General features: G+C 46.6%; 1 protein-coding gene across 1 annotated transcript in view; it reads right to left on the reverse strand.

Moving 5' to 3' along the window:
* The window catches only part of TTL (tubulin tyrosine ligase), a 321,260-nt gene that overhangs the window by 34,683 nt on the left and 261,172 nt on the right, over positions 1-25,405 (reverse strand). The window contains exon 6 of the mRNA XM_069607789.1: positions 17,152-17,295. Coding sequence (XP_069463890.1) covers positions 17,152-17,295 — 144 coding nt within the window. The remainder of the gene's footprint in view (positions 1-17,151; positions 17,296-25,405) is intronic.

A 25,405-nucleotide genomic window follows, 5' to 3' on the forward strand; every position in this document is an offset into this window, starting at 1 on the left:
CTCGCTGACTCTACGAGGCGAGGCGGACTAGCAAGGCCGTCTTGATGGTGACCGGCCTGATGCCCGCGGACGCAATTGGCTCAACCGGGTTGTGCGCCAGAGCGCCCAAGACTATGTTGAGGACCCACACGGTGTGCAGTCTCTTGACAGGCGGGTAGAGCCTTGCAAGCCCAGTCAAATGTTTGACGATAGGATTGGAGGAGGAGGAGAAGATGATCCCCTCCTCAGAGTTCCTGTAAGCCACTATGGCTGTGAGGTATGTACTGCAGGTGTCCATCTACACACCAGAGTTGGCGAGTGTGCGCAGAGAAGGAGAGCACGTCGTCCAAACAACATGCCAGGGGGTCTATTTCCTTAGATCTGCCCAGTGGTAGAATCTGGTCCATTTACTTTTATACTGGGCCATGGTAGCCTTGCGCCCAGTACGATTTTCCGATTAGCGTGTGAGAGGCTGAGGTGCTGCAGCGTTACCTGCTCAGGTACCATGCTGTGAGGGCTAGTTTCTGTGGGGTGGGGTGGATGACCCTGCCCCCCTGTTGTGCCAGAAGATGTGCTGGGCCCATCGGGAGGTGGATTGGAGGCACCTCGAGAGGTTGAGCAGCTCCGAAAACCATGGCCTGGCCGGCCACCATGGAGCTATTAGAATGTTGAGTTGGCGAGACTCCTTGATCTTGCAAATCACTCTGTGGATCAGCAGAGCGGGCAGGAAGGCGTAAGCCTTCATGCCGTTACACTGAAGCCGAAATGCGTCGCCCAGGGAGCTAGGGCCCTGTCCCTGCCAGGAGGCGAACTGAGGGCACTCCTTGTTGTGCCAGGTGGCAAAGAGATCCACGTATACATGACCCCACCTGTTGAAGAGCTCATGAAAGACGAGGTTGTTGCGCTACCACTCGTAATTGTCCACTACCAACCTCGTGAGCCTGTCCGCCTCCAGGTTGGCTTCCCCCAGGAGGTGGACTGCCGTGAGGTATATGTCATTTTCCAGGGCCCACTCCCACATGCTGATTGCCAATCTCCACAGAGGAGGGGATCTGGTGCCTCCCCCTGCTTGTTGACGTAGTACATGCTGGTCGAGTTGTCTGTCTGGATGAGGACAACCTTGCCCCTGAGAAGTGGTAGGAATGCTCTGAGCGCTAGCCAGATGGCGTTCAGCTCTAACCAATTGATGTGGTATTCCTGCTCCTGTCGAGTCCAGGTGCTGTGGACGAAGAGATCGTCCAGGGTGGCTTCCCAGCCCTCGAGCAAGGAGTCTGTGGTGATGGTGGCCTGCGGGAGGACGGCCGAAAGGGCTTGCCCGTCCATAGGTTGCAGTCCCTGGACCACCAGGTTAGGTCCAGGTGGAGAGATGGAGGAACGGTGATCATCTCGGATTGGGAGCCCTGCTCCTGGTTCCATGAGTCTGCAAAGTGCAGCTGAATCCTCCTCAATCTCGTGTGGGGAACGGCCAATAGGACCGCTGCCAAGAGACACAGGAGATGCTGGTACCACCATGCTGAGGTCACCTCTCTGCAGAGGAAGTGGGAGGTGGCCCTCTTGATGGCCGAGATCTTGTCCTCCGAAGGAAATACCTTCTCGGAGCACGTGTCCCAGATGAGGCCCAGCTGCGACTTTTTGTAATTGAGCGAGAAGCCCAGATTGTGCAGTGTGTTCATAAGGGCCTGGGAAGAGATGATGAACCACTTCCGGAGATGTAGCCCTGATGAGCCAGTCGTCGAGGTATGGGTAGATGTGTAGGCCCTGCGCTCTCAGGAGGGCAGCCACCATATTCATTGGCCTGGTAAAGACCCCGGGGGCCGAGTTGAGGCCAAAAGGAAGGACCTTGTATTGAAAATGGTACCCCATGATCCTGAACCGTAGGAAAAACGATGGGGCTGCCAAATCGGGACGTGTAGGTACGACTCCTTCGGATCCAGGGAGCACATACAGTCTCCCTTGCACAATATCTCTGCTATAAAAGCTGGCGTAACCATCTTGAATTTATGTAGGAGTAAGGAGAGGTTGAGGGTGGAAAGGTCCAACACAACTCTTAGGCCCGCCTGGTTCTTCTTCTGAATGGCGAAAATCCTGGAGTAAAAGCCCGAGCCTCACTGGGAGGCTTGGACTTCCTCCACTGCCTGGCTCTCTACGAGCGACCGGATCTCGGCCAGAAGATTTGCTGTCCCAACCTGAGGGAGTGGAGGGGCTGAGGGAGGAGAGGCTGCGATGGGTAGGCGGTAACCCGTGAATACTACGGAGGGGATCCAGGGGTCCGTGAAAATTCTGGCACCAGAAATGTGCATGGAGAGCAAGCCTGCCCCCCACTGGAGACACGTGGACCCGAAAGGGGCGCGTCATGCCTCCTTTCCCTCAGAGGCTGTCGCGGAAGAGGGGGACTGGAAAAAGCATGAGGACTGCAGCCAGAACCCCCTCTGCCGGCTGCTCAACCTCAGGTAGGCCCAGGTACTCCGCCAGCCCAGCAAGACGTTTGTGGAAGGCCTTGGTTGAGGATGGCTTCTCCTCCTTCTCCTTCGTATTCTGCAGACCAGGAGGATCCTGCACAGGAAGAGGAGTAGCCAGAGCCGGAGGCTAGGGTACAGTGACCGCGGCCGGAAGCTGAGGAGGAGGCTGATACGGAACTGTCTGAGGAATCGACTGGGGAGCCAGAGGCAGCGGCTGCGCCGGGGGCACCAGCGGAGGCATTTGTGGTGGCACTAGCATCGTAGGGAGGACTTTCCCCGATGGCGCCCTTCAGGATAACCCCCATCCGAGGTGACTTCATGAGCCTGAGGAACCTCTCGAAGAACCCCTCTTCACTGGCCTGAGAGGTGGTAGGGGGTACTGACTGGGTAGCCAGGAGCAGCTGGAGCCGCTGCATACCCTGCCCGTATAGACTCAGTGGGAAGCTGCCCTGCGCATAAGAAGGATAGGCTGTAGGCCACGTACCTGGTTGAGGCCAGTCCCACCTTGACACTCGTTCTTCGCCGAACTCCTAGAATGGCGTCGGATGGATGCCTATGTCTGGTACAGCGGCCATCTTGTCGAGCTGCCTGCCACGTGCCTGCTACGTGTTGCTCGGCTCGTGAGGCCCAGCCTCCTGCAAGACTCTTGCGTGTAGATCACGAGGCCTACCCTGTTCCTGGCCCGGTAGGTGCAACACCCTCGACCTGAGGGGCTGGGGGAGGGCTGGGGGGGGGAGGGAGTCAGTAGAGCTGCATTTAGGCACCACCTCAGCTGTATTGCCGGTACTAGGGCATAGCCCCTCGGCCATATTGCTGGTACAAGTGCAGAGCCCCTCGGATGATAATCCGGTACAAGAACCTTCCGGTCCCTCAACACTGCCACTGGGAGGATCCAAGGACCCCTTGGCCCGAAGGCCGGTAGCTGCAGCAGCCTCGGTGCACGTGCTGGTACAAGGAACTGAATGGTCCCTCACACGCGGGAGAGTCCTTGGGAAGGAGTCTCCTTTGCGGTGTGCGATGGAAAATAGCGGCCCTACCTTGGGGCTGTTTCACAAAGTTCTTGAGATCCTGGAGGCGACTTCTGGAAGAGCTCCCTCCACCTGGCTAGTCTGTTCTTCAGCGATTCCGATGACAGCGAGCCACATGCTTGCCAACCGTGGTCTGGGCCAAGGCAACGTAGACAGAGGGCGTGGGGGTCTGAAGTTGGGAAGAGCCCGTTGCAGGATGGACACCTGCTGAACCCCGTGGAAGTCGACATGCGCCGGGGAGGAGCGTGGCGCCTGAGGACCGAGTACCTGAATGATAAAAAGACAAAAAAAGACAAAGAAGTATCCGCACATGGAATTACATGGCCGAAGCCAAACCCAGGAGCGCTGGTGAATTCGGCCCGTTCCAGTCGACACAGAAAAGGGTACTGAGGTGTGGCGTCGGAGGGCAGCGCATGCTCCCTGGGCCACACCCCTGCGCGCCTCTAAATTTAATGGGGATGAAGGTTTTTTTATGGTGAAAAAGGTTCCGTCTCCCGTACCTTGGAAGGGACGCCCATGCATTATGGACGAAAGGGGACGGGACATAAAAGTACAGTTATACAAAAAAAGTCAAGCATCAGAGAGTCCCGATTGTCCAGAACACTAGCAAGGCAGGGGGAATGCTAGAGGCAAAAATACAATCCAGATTGGGAAAGGGGATGTAGAGTGTGACAACAGCAGGAGACAAACACGGGGTGAATCCCCCACGCCAAGGCAAAATTGGAGCACATGACTTTTTAGCAGGGTTACATCAGGAACACTGATAGAGCCTACATGGCCAAGACAAGGGGGAAAGCAGCGTTGGTGACTCCACATATTCCCCAAGCAAGACAAGAACCGAGCATCAAACATCTGTGGAGCAGTGACAACAACACACTCGAGATGCGGAGGATCAACCCATAAACCACAAACGCCAGAGATAAGACCAGAAGGAACAATGATGGCAAGCAAAGAAGACATGCAAACTTGGCTCAAGAAACTCCAAGAACAGTTTATGACCTCCTTTAATACTCAGTTTGAAACATTAATAGAAGAAATGAAACAATCGATACAGGAATTGAAAGTGGACACGGCCAAACTGGAGGAAAGAACAGACACGCTGGAAAAAGTGGCACAAAATGTGGAAGAAGAAGCACAACAAAGCGGGGAAGCCCTGGAACGCTTGCCACACCTTTCACATAATTTAGAGATCCAGTGTGAGGACCGCTCACGAAGATCCAACATTAGAATTAGAAATCTTGCAGAAACAGTGGAGGATAAAGACCTGAAGGGCACGGTCCAACGAGTCTTCAAAGACATTCTGGCAAATAATGGGGAAGAAGAGATACAGCTGGACTGGGTGCAGCACGTGGGCACACTGAGAACAGGAGATTTGGGGGCACACCCAAGGGATGCATTAGTAGCACTCACCTCATTCTTCCAGAAAGAACAAATTCTGAGGAAAGCGAGGACGGCGGGCCAAATTCAAATGGAGAGGAAATACTACTATATCAGAATCTTGCACAGTCCATGCTACAAAAGAGGAGAGAGATGGGCCCAGTAGTGACATTTTTGGCGATAAAACAAGTAAGATATAAATGGACATTGCCGTTTGGCCTACTATTTACATGGGAAGGAAGACAATGTATAATCACGACATGTGAAGAGGGAATGCAGATTTTGAATTTACAAGAAGAGAGCGAAGAAGCGGATGAGCAACAACAAATAGGTGACAGAGGGCGCAGAAAACCGTGGGAATGCAAAACAGTGCCACAAAAGGGGAAAAGCGGTCACAAAAAATGAACAAGGAAACAAAGACACAGATGGCGAGCAACAACAAAAAAGGTCGGAAACCGAGGGGAAAACGTACATAAGCATCACCCCAGGAAGGGGGCAAGACAAGAACACGTATTAACAAGCATGCAGCCCATGAGTGGGGGAAGAGGGGAGAAACTTGGAATCCTTAGTGGGGTTTAGAATCCCGCACGATGACTACTCTGGGTTACTTAGAGGGCCAGGTGCAAAGAACACTCCGTCCGAGCAATCATAATAATAACCTGGGCCGCCCTCAGGGGCAGGGAAGGGGTAAGGTGGGAGACACCGAGTTGGGGGTTGTTGGTGAAGAAAGGGTGGGGGGACTGGGGGGGGAATCAAGGGAGGATGCCAGAAGAGAAAAAGGGAGGGGCAAGAATCCGAGAAGAGTGGAGCGAAAAGTTGGGGATCACACAAATGGAAGTTATTAAAATACTCATATATAATGTAAGGGGACTGAATACCCCAGTTAAAAGCAAAAAGATTGAAATATTTCTGCGTAGAGACAGATTTGACATCCTTATGCTGCAGGAAACACATATTGCAAAAAAGATAAAGGGAAAATACAAATGAAAGGGTATACCCAACTACATCAAGCAAACATGGGAGAGAAAAAGGCGGGAGTGCCAATAGCTTTCCAGGAGTGTTTGGGAGCACTAATCCAAGAATCGATGGTGGAGAAAGAGGGGAGGTACATATTTTTTAATGTAGCCTTGGAAGAAAACATGGTTACACTGGCATCAGTCTATGCTCCGAATACAGGCCAAGATGAGAGAAGCACTTGCAAAATTAGAGAATTTCACTAAGGGAGATATAATAATGGCAGGGGACCTTAACATGCCATGGAAACCCACACAGGACAGGATCGGAAAATATGTCACAAGGAGTATGGGCCCCATCCAAGTCACTATGGCAGAAAATGGATACACTGACTCACCACAATATCTGGAGACAAGTGAGGGGAAAAGAACAAGGCTTTACCCATTATTCTCATGTACATTCCGCTATGTCAAGAATAGACTAAATATGGGCTCCTACAGGGTTACTAGGGAAGGTCTGAGATATAGAAATGGGATCAATCCCACTATCAGTCCATGCCTCGCTCTGGATGGGTATTCTTTGAACAACAGCAAGTCGGGGCTCTGGAAATGGAAACTCCCCACAGAACTTCTACACGACCCAAGTAGTAAATATCAGAGAAAAGATTGAATACTACTATAGGGAAAACGAGACAAAAGAGGTCACAGAAGAAACAATATGGGAAGCATTCAACGCAGTTATGAGGGGACACTTGATAGCACTAAGAGCAAAGTGATAAAGAGGTCAGTGGGAAAGGGAACTCGAGGCAAAACTGTGTGAAAACCAGGGAGAAATGTCAAAGAATCCAAGCAATGTATTTAAAAAAATCATTGAGAGATGTCCAGGGACATTTGGAAGCCCTGAGAACAAAACGGGCCGAGAAGGGACTTCTATATCTAAAACAATGGCGCTATGTCAAAGCCAACAAAGCAGACAGACACTTGGCCAGGCAATTACGGACAATAAACGCACCCAAACAATCAGAAAACTTCAGAATATCAGAATAAAGCAGCGCTGGAAAAGACAAAGAAAGAGGACATAGGGGACATTTTTAGAGACTATTACCAAGCTAAATATATCAGATAACCCATCAGGACAAGATCAAGAGGAATATCGGTTATCACTTCCACAGATATCGAGAAAGGAGTAGAGACTTCTAGAAGAAGAAATAAGTGAGGAAGAGGTTAAAAAAAGCAACATCAAAACTGACATTAAATAAAGCCCCGGGACCCGATGGAGACACATTGATTTTTTACAGAAAATATACTGACATCCTAGCTCCTTTTCCTACGAAATGATTTAACACATTTAAAATAAAGGAAACATCACCCCATCAATGAATGAGGCCAAACTCCTGCTATTCTACAAGCAAGGTTAAGATTGGATGCTCCCAGGGTATTATCGACCAAAAGCGCTAATAAACTTAGATGCAAAAGGATATACTAAGATCCTAGCAAAACAGACTTACTCATACGCTTCCCAAACTAATAGGCTATGTTCAATCAGGCTTTTTATCCCCAAGACAAAGATTTGACAATACGCACAGAATAGCCCACTTAATAGAGAAAATAGGAATGACACAAAGCCCTGCAATACGAGATTCACTAGATGCAGAAAAGGCATTCGACAGGGTCGAATGGTCTCTACTGTTCTGCATATTATGACACATGGGTTTCGGGGAGAAACGTATTCAAATTGTGCGAGCCAACTATAAATCACTGGGGATCTACATTACCCTGAATGGAACAGTAACAAAGTAACACTGGGACGGTGCATTAAACAAGGCTGCCCCCTCTCAGCTTTGCTTTATGCCATTTATCTAGAACCCTTACTAATTAAAATTCGGGATACCGACCGGCTCAGGGGAATAGAAATGGCTGGAGAATCACAAAGTAATAGCATTTGCAGATGATATGCTGATAGCATTGACAGACACAGAACAATCACTCCCGGTACTTATACAGGAATTAGATAACTATGGGGCAATATCGGGATTAAAAATCAATAGCCAAAAAATCAGAAATTCGAAACCTCTCGGTAGATCAGGAAGTACTGACTAAGCTGGGAACAAACATGCAACTGAAAACCGTGGAAAAGGGTATTTCCTATTTGGGCATAACCCGCACAAAAAATATAGGGCAACTGTATAGTGCAAATGACCAGCACCTACTAGAAAGAATCAAGCTTGACTTGTGAAATGGAACCCTCTCACAGTATCATGGTGGGGGAGACTGGCATCTGTCAAAATGATGGTGCTACCGGAATTATTATACTAGTTTCAGGCACTACCCATCAGAGTCCCAAAAACCTTTTTTAAGTCTCTCAACAAGGCAATATTGTCATATAGCTGGAAAAAAGACCCCTCCCAGAATAGCAATGTCCACGTTAACAGCTCCAAAAAACAAGGGGCGCATGGCCTTACCACATTTCTATAAATATTATGAGGCAGCACAGATAAGGGTCATGGGAGAATGGTCAGCAGAAGGCAAACAAAATATGTGCTAGACAGGGCAGGGCGGTAGCGGGATCACCCATCCTGGGGTTGATGTGGTTAAATAAATAAAACAGACACCCGAATGTTAAGATTAGGGAAATACTAGGTGTAGGGGTGGGACTATGGCACTCGGCAATAGAAAGAGGGGTACTCACGATGAAACCAGTCTTATTTTATTCAATGTTCGGGAACCCAGAAATTCAACCCGGGATGGAAAACCAGGCATTCAAGAAATGGGAGTAAGCAAGCTGTACAAAGATATGAGATATGTATCAGGGACATGTGTGCAAGATCTGGGTCCGACAGGGAAAGATAGGTTTGACTAGAACCAACAAACGCATTGGCTGACCGCCCCAACCATTAAGTAAGCGTCAACGAGACAATTGAAACCATTCAAAAAAGATATAGCAACCCACACAGAGTCAAAGAGTCTTGTCTGAAACCTCTATAGATTCCTGAATGAACAGGATGAAGAAGTCCAATAGAAATATATGAAACAAATGGGGAAAATTACTTGTGGGGAGCTATCCAAAAACGAACTGGGGCCATACAGGTGAGAGAAATGTGGATTTATTATTATTATTATTATTTTTGATGTATTAGTTTGGTGTCAAACTTTTCCATCATTGTGGGTCAGATGTGAGATAGTTTGAAGAAGAAAAAGGAAAATAAAAGAATCCTCCTACAATGGCATTATTACCCCGGAGATGATTCACACTAGATTCTCCAAGGCCTATGGTCAATGCTGTAAAGGATACAAGACAGTGGGGAACTGCAAACATAAGGAGGGAATGCCTAGTCCCACAAATGTTTTGGGACGGGTAAAAGCACAAATGACAAGGATGTTCCAGAGGGTGGAACATCTGGGGGAAAGGATCTGGCTATGTGGAATGTGGGAGCCAAAGTCGAAAATACCAACAAAAATCACAGAAACAGGGGTTCATGATTTTACTAATAGCAGCATGGCTGGTGATAGCACAATGATGGAAACAACAAACACCACCCAAACCTCCAAGACTGGCTACAGAAAGTGTGGAACTTTGTATCACTGGAGGGGGGTAACATATAGAATCCAGGGAGATCAAGAGGGATTCAAGAAGTACAGAGTTATTTACAAAGTGAGTATATGGAACAATGGTGACCACACAAGATCAGAATATTGGACATTGTGGGATCCTGAGAGGAAAACAAACACCTGAAAGGTAGGGCAGGGGGTCGGGGGGGTGAAGGGAGCGGGTTGATTGTTGCATGGAAATGTTGATATACAATGTGAGAATCAATTTTAAAAAAAGTGGAAAAAAAAAAATCAATGGCCTAAGATTGGAAGATTGTTGACATGGGTCAACGATGAGGGAGGATCATTGCAGATACTACCCCTGAAGAATCCGTCCTTATGTTTCAGAAATAATGGCACAGTGAAAGTTGCAGAGAAACACAAGTGTGGCCAAGTTTTTGATTTGCCAGGCATGAAGGAAGGAACAGCAGTCCTGATGGACCATTATTCAGCATATATAAAAGTTGTCACCAATATTGGTAGCAGTTTGTTCATTGGTGCTGATACGCATACTAGCTTTAATAGTACTGCACAGTGACCTGCAGATTACAGACTTCCCAAAGATGGACATACAACAGAGGAAGAAAAGATCATTTTACTTAAACAGACAGTGGAGAAGCAATTACTTCTCAGCAAAATCAATACAAGCCTATTATGACATGCCAGATGCGCATAAGTTGTTCAACCTAATAGCAGTGATATTCACAGCTATATTTCTGCCAGGAACTCAGACTGCAGTGAACGCCAAGTGGCTGCAAATCACCAGATGGGATCTGTTGCAAACGATTCAACACAACAATAAAAGGATTCAATGCTATCAAAGAGGAGTTGAGGGCCATCAGGCTTATGCCCCCAGAACAGGTATGTCCTGGACTTAATTTCAGTGATGGAAGGGGGTGTGTGCACCAAGATCGGACCGTCTTGCTGTACATTTACACCTGCCCTTGATGAAGACAATGGGACTATGACAGAAGCAATAACGATGTCAACACTGCATACAACAATGGAGGATGAAGTTGACAAGATTATAGACGACGGTTGGTTTTCGTCTCTGCCATTTCAACTTGCTTGTCAAACACCTTCAAATGACTTGGAGCAGTACTAATGTTGGTATTGCTAGGATTTTGTCTCATAAGGATCATCTTGGGACAATGCCAGAAGACAGCCAAGAAAGCTATTGGGATAATGATCATGACTAATATAGATACTGGAACTGGCGTGCAGATGCAAAATGAAGAACCCATGAGACTATAAAGAAAAGTGGCCTTGCACCTCCAGGAACAATGTTCTACTATCTCAAGGACCATAACAAATATGTAGGACGGCGGATATTATGTTCACTATCAGGAGACTGCTGCCACATGACCTGGAGTGTGAAAGAACATATAAAAATTGCAGGTCACATGAGGTGTGTGACAAAGATATGGGTCCCACAGAAACTAAAGTATGAAGAGATAATAAAGGAGAATGAAGAAAGGAATGTGTGTGGTCGAGGACTCAAGAGGGGGGGAAATGTAGAGGAGCAGGTGGAGGCATTTTCCCTAGCTCCCGCTCCCTCACCACCATCACACTGGAACAGCAGGAGAAAGGCTCTGTGTGGGACCCCATGTGTTATGTCTATATCTCATTGAGTGTATGAGAGACGATATGCACTCACAACCATATTGAAGGTACCCTTGCACTGAAAGTGTGGAAGGATGCCGAATGGAATGATGTCAGCATGCACCATTGGACATCATGGAGCGCTGAGTGAAGTCTGACGAGGGCAGAGTGACGTCATGGAGAAGATGTACAAAGCCATGCTGAAACGATATGAAAATACTGAAGAGTGACGATATAACTGAAGCGATAAGAGAAACATGTACAAAACTATAAAGTAATCATGAATGTAAAAGAAGTTAAAGTAACTTGCTGACCAATAAGTGTAAATATGCAGTAACGCAAGGTAGAAGAGCTACATAGACGCTTGCTATAGAGGAATACATAACGTGGCAAGGACGGCCGTTACTGGAAAATGGAGGTCGGCACGTGTAAATATTCAATTCAACTACCTCAGAAGCCGATCAGGATTGCAGAGTCAGGAGAGGCTAGAAGAACAGCTTTGTGTGTAAAGCAAAGAGGAATCAATGCTGGCTTGGGATCAAGGATGCTATTTTTAAAGAATAGCTGCAAAGCACGAAGGGAGGCAGATGGCTAAGCCATGGATGAGACATTTTAAAAGAGAAGAAAACATTTGCAAGAGCTAAGTAATGGACAATTAAAAGTGTGTAAAGTCTATACAAGGTAGATTGAGCAAGTCTCTAGAAGTCAAGAGAAGCAACAACACCCAGCCTAATTAAATCAAATAGCAGTAAATAAGAGGCTGAAACTGACAAATGTGTGGTCTCTTCACATGTGACTCAGGAGCCGAAAACAAGAGCTATTCATTAAGCCTCGAATGGAGATGGTGATGTGCTTTCACACCCTTGAATTATGCAAAGGCATTTCAAGCATTGTCTTGTGAAAGGACAAGACAAGGAGGGGGGGATGGATGTCAGAGGTGGGTGGTTCTTTTATTTCATGTCACTACTGGGACATTACCATTATCTATCTCGGGTCAACAATCTGTGGCCCTCCAGATGTTTTGGACTAACTCCCACAAGCCCTAGCCAGAACAGTCAATGGTCAGGGATCAAGGGAGTCCTAGTCCAGATAACATGCAGGGATAAAGGCTCCAGACCCCCTCACCTGTCTAAAGAGACCATAAAAGGAGAAGTTAAAGTATATACCTAGCAGGTGCTGAGCAAGATTTAGAATGGGAGTAATTTCAGTTCTTAGGGCCGCAGATGGGTACTGCGGTTGAAAATGCACTTCCCAGCACCAAACTGCTAGTCAGTGATCATGCAGACCCACCCACTTTGATATTGAAACCCGAGAGCATTATCTGAATTTACCTGGTGCTGTGTTCTGTCAGACAGCAGCCGGAAGTCATCCTCAAAACCCACGGGTTCCTGTGGAATGTGCGTTAAGGGTTAACTCATTTGCTGCATGCAGTTCCTCAGAGAGCGATAGGTCATTCGGAAACAGAGACCAAGCCAACAGCACTGTCCCCAAGAGAATTAGATAAAGACTGTCCTTAAAACACTGCCCTTTTCTTGCCTGATCAGTCTTCAGAAAAGAAAAAATTGAATAACTGGTGTGCAGAAGCCCGGGAAAAATAAAACAAAAACTAACTGTGCACTTTGCAACATTTCCAGTCGTGGTACTGATCAGTACGAGAACCTCATTACTGACCAGCAGCAACAGTAAAAAAAGAAGTGGTATTGGGAAATAATACCTTGGTTTACTGCCTGCCACATTATAGGGTTGGGGGTATTTACTGCTTGTAGTATAAAAGAATACAGCGGACAGTAATACTGCCCTATTACAAAGTGGAACGCTGCCATAAATACCTAATATGGGTTCCTTTGCCTAAAATCGAGAGAAAAACTGTAAATGGTCCCCAGAAGGTTTTCGTTTTTCCCTTTCAGTGGAAAAATGTATACATGAGAATCCCCAAATGGAAAGCCATTTTTGATACCCACCTTTTTACCACTTTTCAGATGTTATTCAGGGATGGATACAAAATGACCCCAATGTCCCTCAAAAAGGTATGTGGCTATATAATCGGCTAAAATCAATTTTGATTACAAAAAAGCAAAAAACATCCACTGTAGGATGCATATTTATTGATATACTGCCAGCAGTATTACAGTAAATCCATATTAGTTGCAGCTGAAACAGCTGTCTTCCTGTAATCTGGCAGAGCTCTCAGATTAACAGGGGCAGTAACCTTAATCATTGCGGGAGCAATCAAGGTGCAAAACGTGGCACGACTGTAATGAAGGCGTTTAGGAGTTAGAGAAAAAACTGGAAAGGGAATAAAATTAATAGGATAAGGCAGTACTTGGGCGCGACAGAGGGTTGTTCACCCTCTGCATAGCATGACTTTCTTCTTCTAGCTTTGGTACATTTTAGATGCCGAACACAGGGGTGCAGTATACCGGAATACTAGAAATGGAGGAAGATGAACGTTAGCGTGTACATTGTTCAGATAGATTTTTATAATCTGGCCCAGTGGACAGATTTTAGGAGGCCACTGTAGTTATAGTGACCAGGGAACTTTGAGCCAATCAAAGTAGCAATGGAGAGCAGTCAAGGCTATTCTCAGGAGTGTGTGAGTGGGGTCAGGGTTTGCCAAGGAGACCACACACTACAGCACACAATAATTCAATTCAGACAGGCAAGTTAAAAAAAAAATCTGTTATTTATTCTAGGCCTAAAACTAACTGGTACTATTATCACACAGTACTCAATGATACAAATATATATATTCACCAAAGGTTCATATATGCATTAAAAATAATGTATTCAGCAAACAGGTAAGTAAATTAAATGCAATCAATGATGGAAACCGTTCAGAAGTTAATTCCCCAATTTGAGAAGTCTAATCCCCAAGAAAAATTAGGCCTTGTGCCCAAAAGTCACAGGAGCCACAATGCTTCTCTCCACAACGGAGTCTCTGTAGGTAAGTTATAAATCACTTTTATTGGTGATAGTTCTAAGGAGATATTTCGCAATGTTACTCAGGTGAGGAAAAAAGTGTTCTTATCCTTCAGAAGTTACTTCCCAGGTTCGACGACCAAAAGGCAGTGCAATGGAAGGTTATGAGACAAAGGGACTTGTTCCCAAAGTTATCTGATTTATGTATTTATTCGTATTTTTAAAGCGCACCTCAGCCCTTAGGCATCGTGGCGCTGTTACAGATATTCATTACTGGTTACATAGGGGAGAAAGCTTACCAGTCACATAAGATTATACATTTTGTTCTTGCTTGTAGTTACATAGAAATTGCATTTTCTGTTTAGATTAAGAATTCGTAGTCAGTGTGTAGCTGGGGTATCTGGGGTGTAAAGTTGAAGCTATGTGAATAGGGTAGTTTTGAGGGATTTGCTAAAGGAAAGTAGAGAGGGTTCTGCTCCGAGTGCGTTGGGTAAGGCATTCCAGAGTTTGGGCGCTATGTAGGGGAAGCCAATGCCACCGGCGTTGGCTCTTTTTATGGGGGTTACGCAGAGTTGGTTGGCTTGGTGGTTTCTTTTAGGGCGGGCAGAGATGTTCTTGGATATGGTTTCTGATAGGTAGGATGGAGCGGAGAGGTTGATGCATTTGTGTGTGAGGGTGAGGAGTTTGAAGTTGTTCCTTTCTTTAACTGGGAGCCAGTGGGCGTCTCGTCTGGCCTGTGTTATATTTTCATTTCTGGGGGTGTGTAGGGCGGCGCGGAGTGCATGGTTTTGTACTATTTGTAGCCTGTTGATGTTTTTTGTAGAGGTGCCTGCAAGAAGGGCATTGCATTAGTCAAGTCTTGCTCCTATGGTAGCTCTGGCGATGGGGAGGCAGTTTTGAGTGGTGAGAAAGGGTTTTATAGCATGAATCATTTTGGTGGTCAGAGCAGAGGCAGAGGAGATTGATTGATTGATTGATTGGCGCTGACCTGTCTTGTCATTGAGAGTGTAGTGTTTAGGTAGACTACAAGGGTCTTTACTGATGTAGAGACTGATATGTTAGTGTTGTCGATGGTGAACTGGGAGTATTTTTGGTCCCCGTTAAGGCAGAGACCATTGATTGCCATCCAAGTTTGGACGGTGGTATATATCTGGAAGAGTGCTTCTGCGTCTTTGTCATAATCACCAGTGAGGGGGAAGGAGGACTTGATATCGTCGGCATAGTTTGTGTAAGCTATGCCGAGCGCGTCCAGCCTGTCAAAGAGGTTTGGTGAACAGGTTGTAGAGTGTAGGTGCAGTACATGATCCCTGGGGAACTCCACAGTTGATGGTGGTGGGGCTGCATTGGCATGTTCCGAGAACGCCTTCTTGGCCCTTCCTTCTAAGAAGGAGGAAATCCAGGAGGAGGCTTTAGTCGAGAAGTGGGCTGCGTTAGATAGATGGGATGTGAGGATGTCATGGTCGACAAGATGGAGGACAGGGGAAGACATTTACACTATACTGCAGCTATTTAACTCCTACCTCTTACTCCAATTACTCCAGATTACCCAGTGGATCATCTGGGGCTGGATTTCCTGTTGTTGGTTCTGGAAAGAGGTAACCAGGAGCTGCGCGAGCAAGGATTCTTCTGGTTGGGTACAGCTGCAAGATGCAACCCCTGGCGGTGAAGAAACGCAAGATTCACTAATGTAAGCCTCTTCAAGACACTTCACAGGACTGGGGAAGGCGGCTTACAGGGAGGGTCTCCACACACAGGCGACGGCAGGCGTACTTCCAGTCGCAGTCACAAGAGCTGCTCCAGGGCAGGACCGCTTGATGCTTGGACACTGAAGCATGCAAGAGAGGAGACTTGTGGCACAAGCTGGTGACTACCAAAGTTCCAGGTGAAACCAGGGAACAGTGACGGTTCTGGCGAGGTAGCCCCATGAGAGAGCAAGTCAGTCTACCGGGCAGTCCAGGGACACTTCGGAAGGCCCAGGATGACCTAATCCTCAAGAAGGCATTGAGACTAGTTGGTCCCACTAGTGCAAGGTGCTGAGGCACCACTCAGGGTCTTCGAAGATCAAGTAGGCCAACAGGGCTTCACTGGGCCCGACGCAGGAAGGGATTCCAGGCCTCTTTATAAGTCATCATCTTCAGTCGGCTGTTCTTCTACAAGGGATTCCTGGCTCCAACGCTGATCTGACTAAATGGCTGCAGGAGTCCGCTTATCCAAAAGCCAGCCTGTAAGCAAGACCAAGCCCACCAATGGTTAGGATCTGCATCATTCAAAAAGCCAGTAGTTTCCCAGTCATGGACGCCTACTGGTTTTACTCTTATCCCACACCCAGACCATCTGGCACCCCGGATGTGGAGTGGGACCAGACAGTCTCATCCCCTTCCTGGGACGGACGGATACACACACACACACACACACACACACACGAATCACTAGCCTTCGAAAGCAGCAGCTTTCCTGGGTAAGTGCATGACCTAATATGGAATTTCCTGACCTGGCAAGGCAGGAAGAAGACCAAACTGCAATATGGCCAAAGAGAAAGTGAAAGGCTCATGGCACAGCCTTTTTTTAATGGACTAGCCACGTTTTGTAGCCATATGTAGTAAGCACGATGGTGCACACTTCAAAGAAGGCAAACATGGTAAAAATGTATCTGCTGCCACCAGCTTGTCTTTAGGCACATAAAAGTAACCAAACATTCCAACTGTAAAAAGCTAGGGTGATACAATGCAGTGCAATGGGGATACTTTGGCAAGAAGCAGAGGACAATGTTAAAAAGTAAAAGAAATCAAAGGGAAACAAAGTTTAATAGTATTGATAGTCCGAAGGTCTGATCAATTTCCCCATAACAATGAGCAAATGTCAAGGGAAGTGAAGCTGAAAGTTTTACTTCCCTTCAAAAAGTCAGAAGGGGTTCAAAAATGTAGTAAAAAGAAAGGGGGTGTATAGAAACTATGGAGGGAATTTTTCAAAAAGAGAAATCTTTTCCTAACACATGAAAATCAGAATATCACAAGCCAAGCCCATTTACAGAACATGATATTTGCCTACGCGAAAGCAAATAAGTCCCACAGTTGTAACTCTTACCCCTCCACCAATCACTACATTTTAAAGTCACTGTTCTAAATACATGTGATTCATACAAGAAACACAGCAAACTGGCTAAACTAACTCACTGTACACAACGCACATACACAATATAATGCAATAGCAACTGCTTTCTGTGTGGACAGCGTATAGGTTCCTTACTGGGCACAAGCAGGGGCACCATTAACTTCGATCAGCCAAACCTTCATCTCCTTATCAACCATGAAGTCGAAGCCGAACAGCTGGAAACTCTGATAAGGGAGGTGCTTTGTGCAGATTGCAGATTCCATACTGATAAGGCAGCTTCTGCAAAATAAAATAAAAAAATGTGTAAAAAAAGTCAAAAAGAATTAGTTCCTCTGTACGTTTGCATCAATTCAAATTTTAAAATCAGCAAACCCACGCACAAAAAAATCATTGTGCACTGTGTACTGTAAGGAACGCATGGTGGCAACAGTAAAGACAGACACAAGTGATCACAGTTCAAGGGTGTTTATTGAACAATGAATGCAGGTGGAAAAACGCCTAACCTAAATCCAAGATGGGACCAAGCGTTGACCATCAAATGAAAAATAAGGTAGTCCTAGTGGCATTGTATCAAATAAAAAGGCCTATACTAAAAAGCAAACGATTGCCAATTACTTATAACTAATTACAAAAAGAGTGTGGGATAGTGTTTCAATAAAGAAAAAAGTGTTCTCAAATCATAGGTCAGGATGGCTTTTAGCCACGGGCCTCCCTGACATTATGAGCAGGGGACAGTACACGCTCATGCTTTCCCAGCACGAGCTGACAGTTCAGTATCCGCTATCAGGTTCTTCGATGGCCAAGTCTCTTTTCACAAAAGTCTCTTGCCTTCGAGGCCTGATGTATCCAAACAAAACAAAGTTTAGTTTCAAGTATACTTTGGGTGATGGCTTCACCCCTGCGTCCCCCTCTTCCGGGTGCAGACCTTTAACAAAATCGTATTCAACAAATCGATTAACAAGTTCCTTTTTCACTTTGGGTGACAACTTTCCACCCCGGATCTCCCTCTTTCGGGCTCAGACCCCTTTTTGAAGTTCGCCGTCTCACTGTGACTTTTCTTACTTTCACGTATCTTAATATCTTTTTTAAAAGTTCTTTGGGTTTCTCCCCTTTTTGTCGGCTCCCCTCTGCTGAGTTCACACTTGCCAACTTTTGCTCATAGGGACCTCACCAAATGGGATTCATTTCCCTTAGCTTCTCAATCATCGGTTGGTCAAAGACTTTCAAAGGAACAGAGGATTTTACAAGACCCCTGTATGACCACTTTGACCTCTTCTCGCCTCTTCCCAAGGGCTTCTGGTTACGGTAGTTTCTACCATCGGGTAACCGCCCAGAGTTCCCTGCCTGATGACCCGTGTGGTGCCAGACTCTTCTGTTGCTGGTTTTCCCCCTCTTTCATCAATGTATCATTTAAGCTTCTCAAAAGTTCAAATTAGCCGCTGGCTATTCATCACTCAACACAGTTTGGTTTCTTATCGCCTCTTCCCTCGACTCACTGGCTATGATGAACTGCTTGGCTTTCTTCTCCTTCGATTCAAGGTTGGTACCATAGAGACCTGCGTCTCCCCCCTGCTTGGTTATCAGCAGAGGAGGGTCTCATGTACTGTAGACATCTGCTGCAACACACACTGGCTACTGGTCGCTGACTTATAATTCTCTCTTCGGCGGTTTCACAGGTCTTGGTCATAAAGGACAAGGTTGTTTCTTTCCTCGTCACCCTCTCAGTCTGCACCGTCTTTCTCCTCCTTCTCCTCCTGAACGGCTGTGCCGAGTTAGCTCTCTCGCTGTGCGATCTGCCTTGCTCCTCCTGTGCGCTTGCCTGACTTTGCCTTACCTTTGTATTGGGACATGTCAGGTAAACGGCTTTGGTGTTAGTCCGTGGTCTTTCGGGTTGTGCCAAAGTGTTCGTGTGGGAAAGGGGTGAGCAGTGTTTTGGAATATCCTACGTGGTGCTATGGGGAAAAGGTGTTGAAAGAAGGGGGATACCGTGTCCCACCCATCGATGGCCCACTCACACAGGACCCCCCCCATCCTGGTGATCCTCCCTCACTGGTCCCCCTGCAGGAACTGGATCCAATAGCGATGGCCGTGTCCTAGCCACATGGATGACAGATCCCCGGGGACTAGTTAGGGAGACACCTTCAGGTTTCTCACAGTACCTTGAGCCATACATTTTAGTTGTCTGGAATAAGCATCACCCCTAAAGATAACTACTATTGTATTTCGAGACATTACACGCCTTATCACGGATTTGACAATATGAGTAGTGCTAATACCACCAAATAGAATTATGGTTACCACTGGTGGGAAAGGTGGCATACCTGCCCAATTAGAAATTGTTATTCCCCATTCTAAACTATGATTGGAATACATTGTTAATGGCAGGATTACCCTCCTGCGGTACAACCTCGGATTCAATAGCACCATCTTTTTTATTTTTAGAGGTAATGCTGCAATGCACATGCAGGCGGTGTGACAACATAAGGGTTTACAGAACCATATGCTGTTGGAACGGAATACTGCTACCACACCTGTTTTCAGTTACTGCAATACTGTTAATGAGGCACTAACACTGTAAACTGCAAATAACCAGCATTTTTCTAGCTTTTCCTTGCCACTTGGGAAAAAAAAGAATCTGGATTTCTGATATGCGTAATGTAAAGCCAGTGAAATCAGAATTGCTGAACTGTGTGCTTATGTTTTGAAACCTTGAGATTGCTGGGGTCTGTCCATCAGCACTCACTTGTAGAGAGATCCTAAAAATGTTAAATCTGAAATTGATCAGTTGCTCAAGGCAACCATCTTTAGATATGGACAAATCCAGATCTGCGACGGCAGCTGAGCCAAAATATCAATTTAGCCAGGAAATACATTTGCTTGCTGTGAACAATGAAGGAATGGACACATTTTCTGTGAAACATACATGCTCTACCCTTTTTCCAGTGTTTGATGCAGTCCATCTCAGATGGAATTTTCACAAGTAAGAAAGCCACTGCACTAGGGAGCAACACAGTTGAAGCTTCTTGGAAAGAAAAACATAACATAATGGGGCAAAATATTATTCAAATGTCTTCCTTTTTCTGATGATGCTATAGGATTAATGGAACTTTTGATGCAGGTAAGGATTTCTACATCCTTCCAGTCGTGCCTCTAATATCTAATGTTTGCACCGGTGCTGCACATTAAGCAAATGCACATTGTGATAAATCCAGGGGATTAGTCTCCTCTCCCCAAGAGGGACCCACACCCTTTCGGACTAGGTAGGTGAGGCTGATCAGCTTAAAACCACCTACTTCCGTAGTGCAAGTGGTATCCCACTGGGAGTGAACCCCCCTCCCCTTAAATGTCAGGATATCCCCAGAAAGGGATTTTAGTTACCCTCCCTATCCCCATGATTCCAGTGCTAACTTTGCTGGCTATCTAATAACTGGAAACTTCCTGTAAGGAAGGTTTGTGTTGTTTGACCGTCTGTGTGCACAGGATCAGCTGAGATTGAAGGAGCAGTGGGGAGTCTCACCCCCTAACAGGGGGATAAAGAGCCAATCATCCTTAGATGGACAGACTAGACATCCGCAGAGTGCTCCCCCTGGGAGGTTTGGCAGGAAGAAAAAAGCGTCAGCCAGGCATGGGGGAACCAAACAATGCCAAGCTCGCGTAACACTGACTAGCCTGCGGGAGGAGAAACCGCAAACAGCTGCTCAAGAGCGCCAGTGCCGGGCTCAAGAAGCACAAGGACGTGTCATCCCGAGGATTGTACACCACAAGTTTGGACGGATGCGAAAGAACCCGGGTGGTAAGGCCCATTCATACCCCAGGGTGGGGTTGGAGGGGAAGTGGCAAAAGCCCAGGATGGCTATAAGAGACCAAGAGGGTGCAAATGAAACCATACCACATGGCCGAGCCAGCATAACCATAACCCAAGGTGCGGGCCAGCAACCCTTATCTCAAGGCGGGGCCCAGCAAAAACCATACCCCACCCAAGGCGGGGCCCAGCAAAAACCATACCCCACCCAAGGCAGGGCCCAGCAAAAACCATACCCCACCCAAGGCAGGGCCCAGCAAAAACCATACCCCACCCAAGGCAGGGCCCAGCAAAAACCATACCCCACCCAAGGCAGGGCCCAGCAAAAACCATACCCCACCCAAGGCAGGGCCCAGCAAAAACCATACTCCACCCAAGGCAGGGCCCAGCAAACACCATACCCCACCCAAGGCAGGGCCCAGCAAAAACCATACCCCACCCAAGCCAGGGCCCAGCAAAAACCATACCCCACCCACGGCAGGGCCCAGCAAAAACCATACCCCACCCAAGGCAGGGGGCCCAGCAAAAACCATACCCCACCCAAGGCAGGGCCCAGCAAAAACCATACCCCACCCAAGGCAGGGGCCAGCAAAAACCATACCCCACCCAAGGCAGGGGCCAGCAAAAACCATACCCCAAAGGCGGAGTCGGCGACGCCATACCCCAAAGGCGGGGTCAGCAATGCCATACCCCAAAGGTGGGGTCAGCAACGCCATACCCCAAAGGTGGGGTCAGCAACGCCATACCCCAAAGGTGGGGTCAGCAACGCCATACCCCAAAGGTGGGGTCAGCAACGCCATACGCCAAAGGCGGGGTCAGCAAAGCCATACCCCAAAGGTGGGGTCAGCAAAGCCATAACGCAAGGCAGGGTCAGCAAAGCCATACCCCAAGGCAGGGTCAGCAAAGCCATACCCCAAGGCGGGGTCAGCAAAGCCATAACACAAGGAAGGGTCAGAGAAGCCATAATGCAAGGCAGGGTCAGCAAAGCCATACAGCCCCCCCTCTCCTAAGGAGGGGTCAGTAAAGCCATAGTCAAAGGTAAACCCAATGTAGCACAAAACCACAGATCTGCCTCCAGGGCAGGAAAACTCAGATCTTTCTTGGTGAAGAGTACCAAGAATATCCTTACAACAGGAGAAATGACACAGACCACACAGTTACAAAAGGAAGAAAAGAGGACCAGAGACATTTTGTGGATTTACTCGAACTGTGTAGAAGAAAGAATGCTTTAACAGACATTCAACCTTCGACTGTGCGCACAAGGAGCAAGGATCCCTATTAGGAAAGAGAATATCAAGGTGGGGTGAAAGAAACTAGCCACCATTCCAGGGCAAAGAACAGGGATTGCAGACTATTTTATGTTGGATTTCTTCCTTTTTGTTAATAGTGGTAGGGGCAGAGATTAGGTAAGGACATGTTTCAGGGCAAAGGACATTTTAAAAATGTTGGACAAACATCGTGACGAGCATCCTTTTTGATACCCTTCTCTTTATAGAGTAGGATCTTAGACATAGGGACAGCTCAGGGTTTTGATGTACAAATTAAAAAAGGAAGTTACTCCCAAATACTTCTTTGTCTGTCTCCTGTTTCTGACCTACCACAACATAGTTTGGAAAGATCTGCACTAGATTTGAAGCTTAGATCGGAGATCATTGCAATCCTTATCCAAGTAGAGATTCCTTCCCAGATCTCAAAAAGCACAACAAAACACAACCTATACAAAACAAATACTATGGGGCAAATACCAAGGAATCATATGGCTGAAATAACAGAAGAGATTTGTTTTATTTAGGTTTGGTAATTGCTGAAGCATAATACTTTTTATCGCGTTTAGAGCCAATACAATTTTTACTAACACCACACTTGATTATACCCAGATGAAACACGTGTTGGCAAAAAGCAAAAGCGGGGATTTTTTTAAAATAATTAATGTTTGGAGAACAAACAATACATTTCAAACAAGTATTAAAGAATCATGTTGTATTATTAATTAGAAAATGTAATCTAGGGGAATCTACAACTTTGTAGAGGCACAGTCCCATTTACCCAAAGGATGTGTGTTGTATGTCTCAAATGCACATTGCATCAGTTTTGCCGCTTCTCCAGTAAGCAATGGAGCAAACTGGTTTTGCCCCAGTTCAGATCACATAGATTTTTGCAAAAATGAAGCGGTCCGATTTTTCCTTTACATCTGCTGCGCGAGAAAACAAAAATAGATGTCTCGGGGGTCCATCTTTCACATTCGTAAAATGGAGCAAATTTTTTTTTCCTGTGTTGCCTAAGTTGACAAAAAAGAACAATCCGTTTGTGTCCTGAATTTCCTTGGCTTGGGTCAAAACGTTATGTATCTGGGTCCTGGCTAAATTTGGAGCAACTCTTGCACCCGGGCAGAAACTAAATGGGCAAAAAACATTTCACTCCATTGCAAAAATCTTTATGTAGTGTGGATTGGGGCTAAACCGATTTGCTTCATTCTGAATTAAATAAGCAGCAAAACTTAAGGAATGTAATTGCACAATTTAGAACGCCAGGTCAAATATTTGAATATGGCCCCTGGTCTTGAGATTAAACCATGCGCCCAATTGGGTCATGTCACTGTTTCAGTACCAGTCTTTTGTCAACTGATTTTCCTATTTTGACTGTGCCAGAATTAAGTCGGGAAGAGACCTAGGCCTAGACAGGGAGGAAACAAATGATATGCAGACTAGGCTTCTGGGCTAGCCTACCCAAGGGCAATGTATGACAGAAGTTACAGCTCCCTTAAATCTTATAACCCTACTTGCATGCATTGGTCTCCCTGAAAATAATGGGATAAAAATCAGAAAAATGACCTTTCAGTCCCACAATGAATGCCATGTTTTCCCACATGACCGGAGCATGGTTTGTGATACAAATCCCTTATGCGGCCATATAAATATACACAACGTGAAATTTACTGGATGGTTGTAGTATCACAAGTCCCTCAGAAGCAGGCTAAAGGCAAAAAGCGTATGCTATGCCAAATTATTTAGTTGTTGCCTACGGCAGCAAGCCGGTATGGCTGGTGCGTGAAATAAGAAAATATGAAGGGCAGGATTTGTAAGGAGTAAAAGATGAGGGCGTTGCAAATTAAAAAGGTCAGGGAGATCAAATGAGTGGTAAGGGCCCTCTGAAAGACTCAGAGGTTCTCTTTGCACTGGAAGCTTGGTAGGCAAAAGGGAAAAGGAGAAACCTTGGATCGTAAGCAGAAAACCCTACATTCACCCTAGTTGTTGTTTGGATAATTGAATTTAGCAGTGGAGAGAAAGGCCATGTTAGAAAAACCTCAAAACGTAGTTACCGCTCCTGCAAACCTCTTAGCTCTTCAGTACGAGAGTCCTTTGTCATTGGGGTGTTTGTAGGAAAGGAAAAGTACCTGGAATTTATGGATGAGGGGACAGGAAGTCAGTGGAGTTAGGCAAGCACTGCAGAAGTGAGATCATGTGGCTTCAAAATGTAAATAAATCTTGCAAGCTTCTTTTGTTCGTTTTGTAATTTCACATGGTCAGACATAGGAAGAACAATATGAAAAAAACAGGCGCAGTCGTGCCTGGATACGATTATCACGCCAGGAGAAGCCCTGTGCAGAATAGAAATGTAAAGGGTATTGAGAGCAATCTTGGGGTGTAAACTGCATGCTTTGAGGAGTGGGTTCATTTGGATGTGAAACGTGTCCTTATTAAAAGAGGATTTCCAGGTTGTACAATTGTACGGATGGAGCAGGCAGAGACCTTAGGATCAGAGGGCATGATCTTTTTTCAAACACTGTGGTGCAGACTAAATTGTGTCTTTTTGTGTTTATCGAACAATGCACCATGGAGTATCTTAGAGTGCTTTTTCAAGGTTTACATTAATCACTTGGAGTTTCTGCTTGCATTTGATGCGGAAGAAGTGCATGATGAACAAAACACGTAAATGCACCGGATGTGATGTTTGTGCTGAGAGGACTTTCTACAAGAGGACCCCTATGCTGAGAGAAAACGTTTGAAAAAAGGATCTCTTGGCCCCTGCAGCTACAAACGCCGGGGGCCGCGCGCACATACACGGAAGTGCACCGGAAGTGCTGTTTGTGCTGAGCGGACTTTCTACCTGAAAAAAAGGGTGAATTGGTGTAGAGATATCGCGAGAGTCACCAACTCTCGCGAGATCTCGCTTTGGTGGCGAGGACCGCCCCCACGCGCTTCACGCGCATTACGGGAGCACCAGAGGACGCGGCAAGACGCGTCCTGCCGGCTCCTCCGATATTAGGGCCTGGGGGCTCGCACCACGAGACATTTTAGTCCCACAGCCCTGCAACTGTTATTAGGCATATTTGCCTAGCCTTCAGGTTCTGTATCACTTACATGTTCCTGGCAGATGTCCACTGTGCAATAAAAGACATCCAGCCAGTCATCACGCCTCCTGTCATCTGTGCAAGCGTTTACTACATAAATTGGCGACGAGGATCACCACTGCAACCCACGTGGGAACATGCAAGGAGCGACGCCGCCACCCCCCTTCCTGCAAACTCCAGGTAAACCCGCCATCCCGTGGCCGCAATGGCAACCCCTTTTCACGACGTATGTGGAG

Source organism: Ambystoma mexicanum, chromosome 4q, assembly GCF_040938575.1.
Source record: "Ambystoma mexicanum isolate Mex_15411 chromosome 4q, UKY_AmexF1_1, whole genome shotgun sequence".
Lineage (NCBI taxonomy): Eukaryota > Metazoa > Chordata > Amphibia > Caudata > Ambystomatidae > Ambystoma > Ambystoma mexicanum.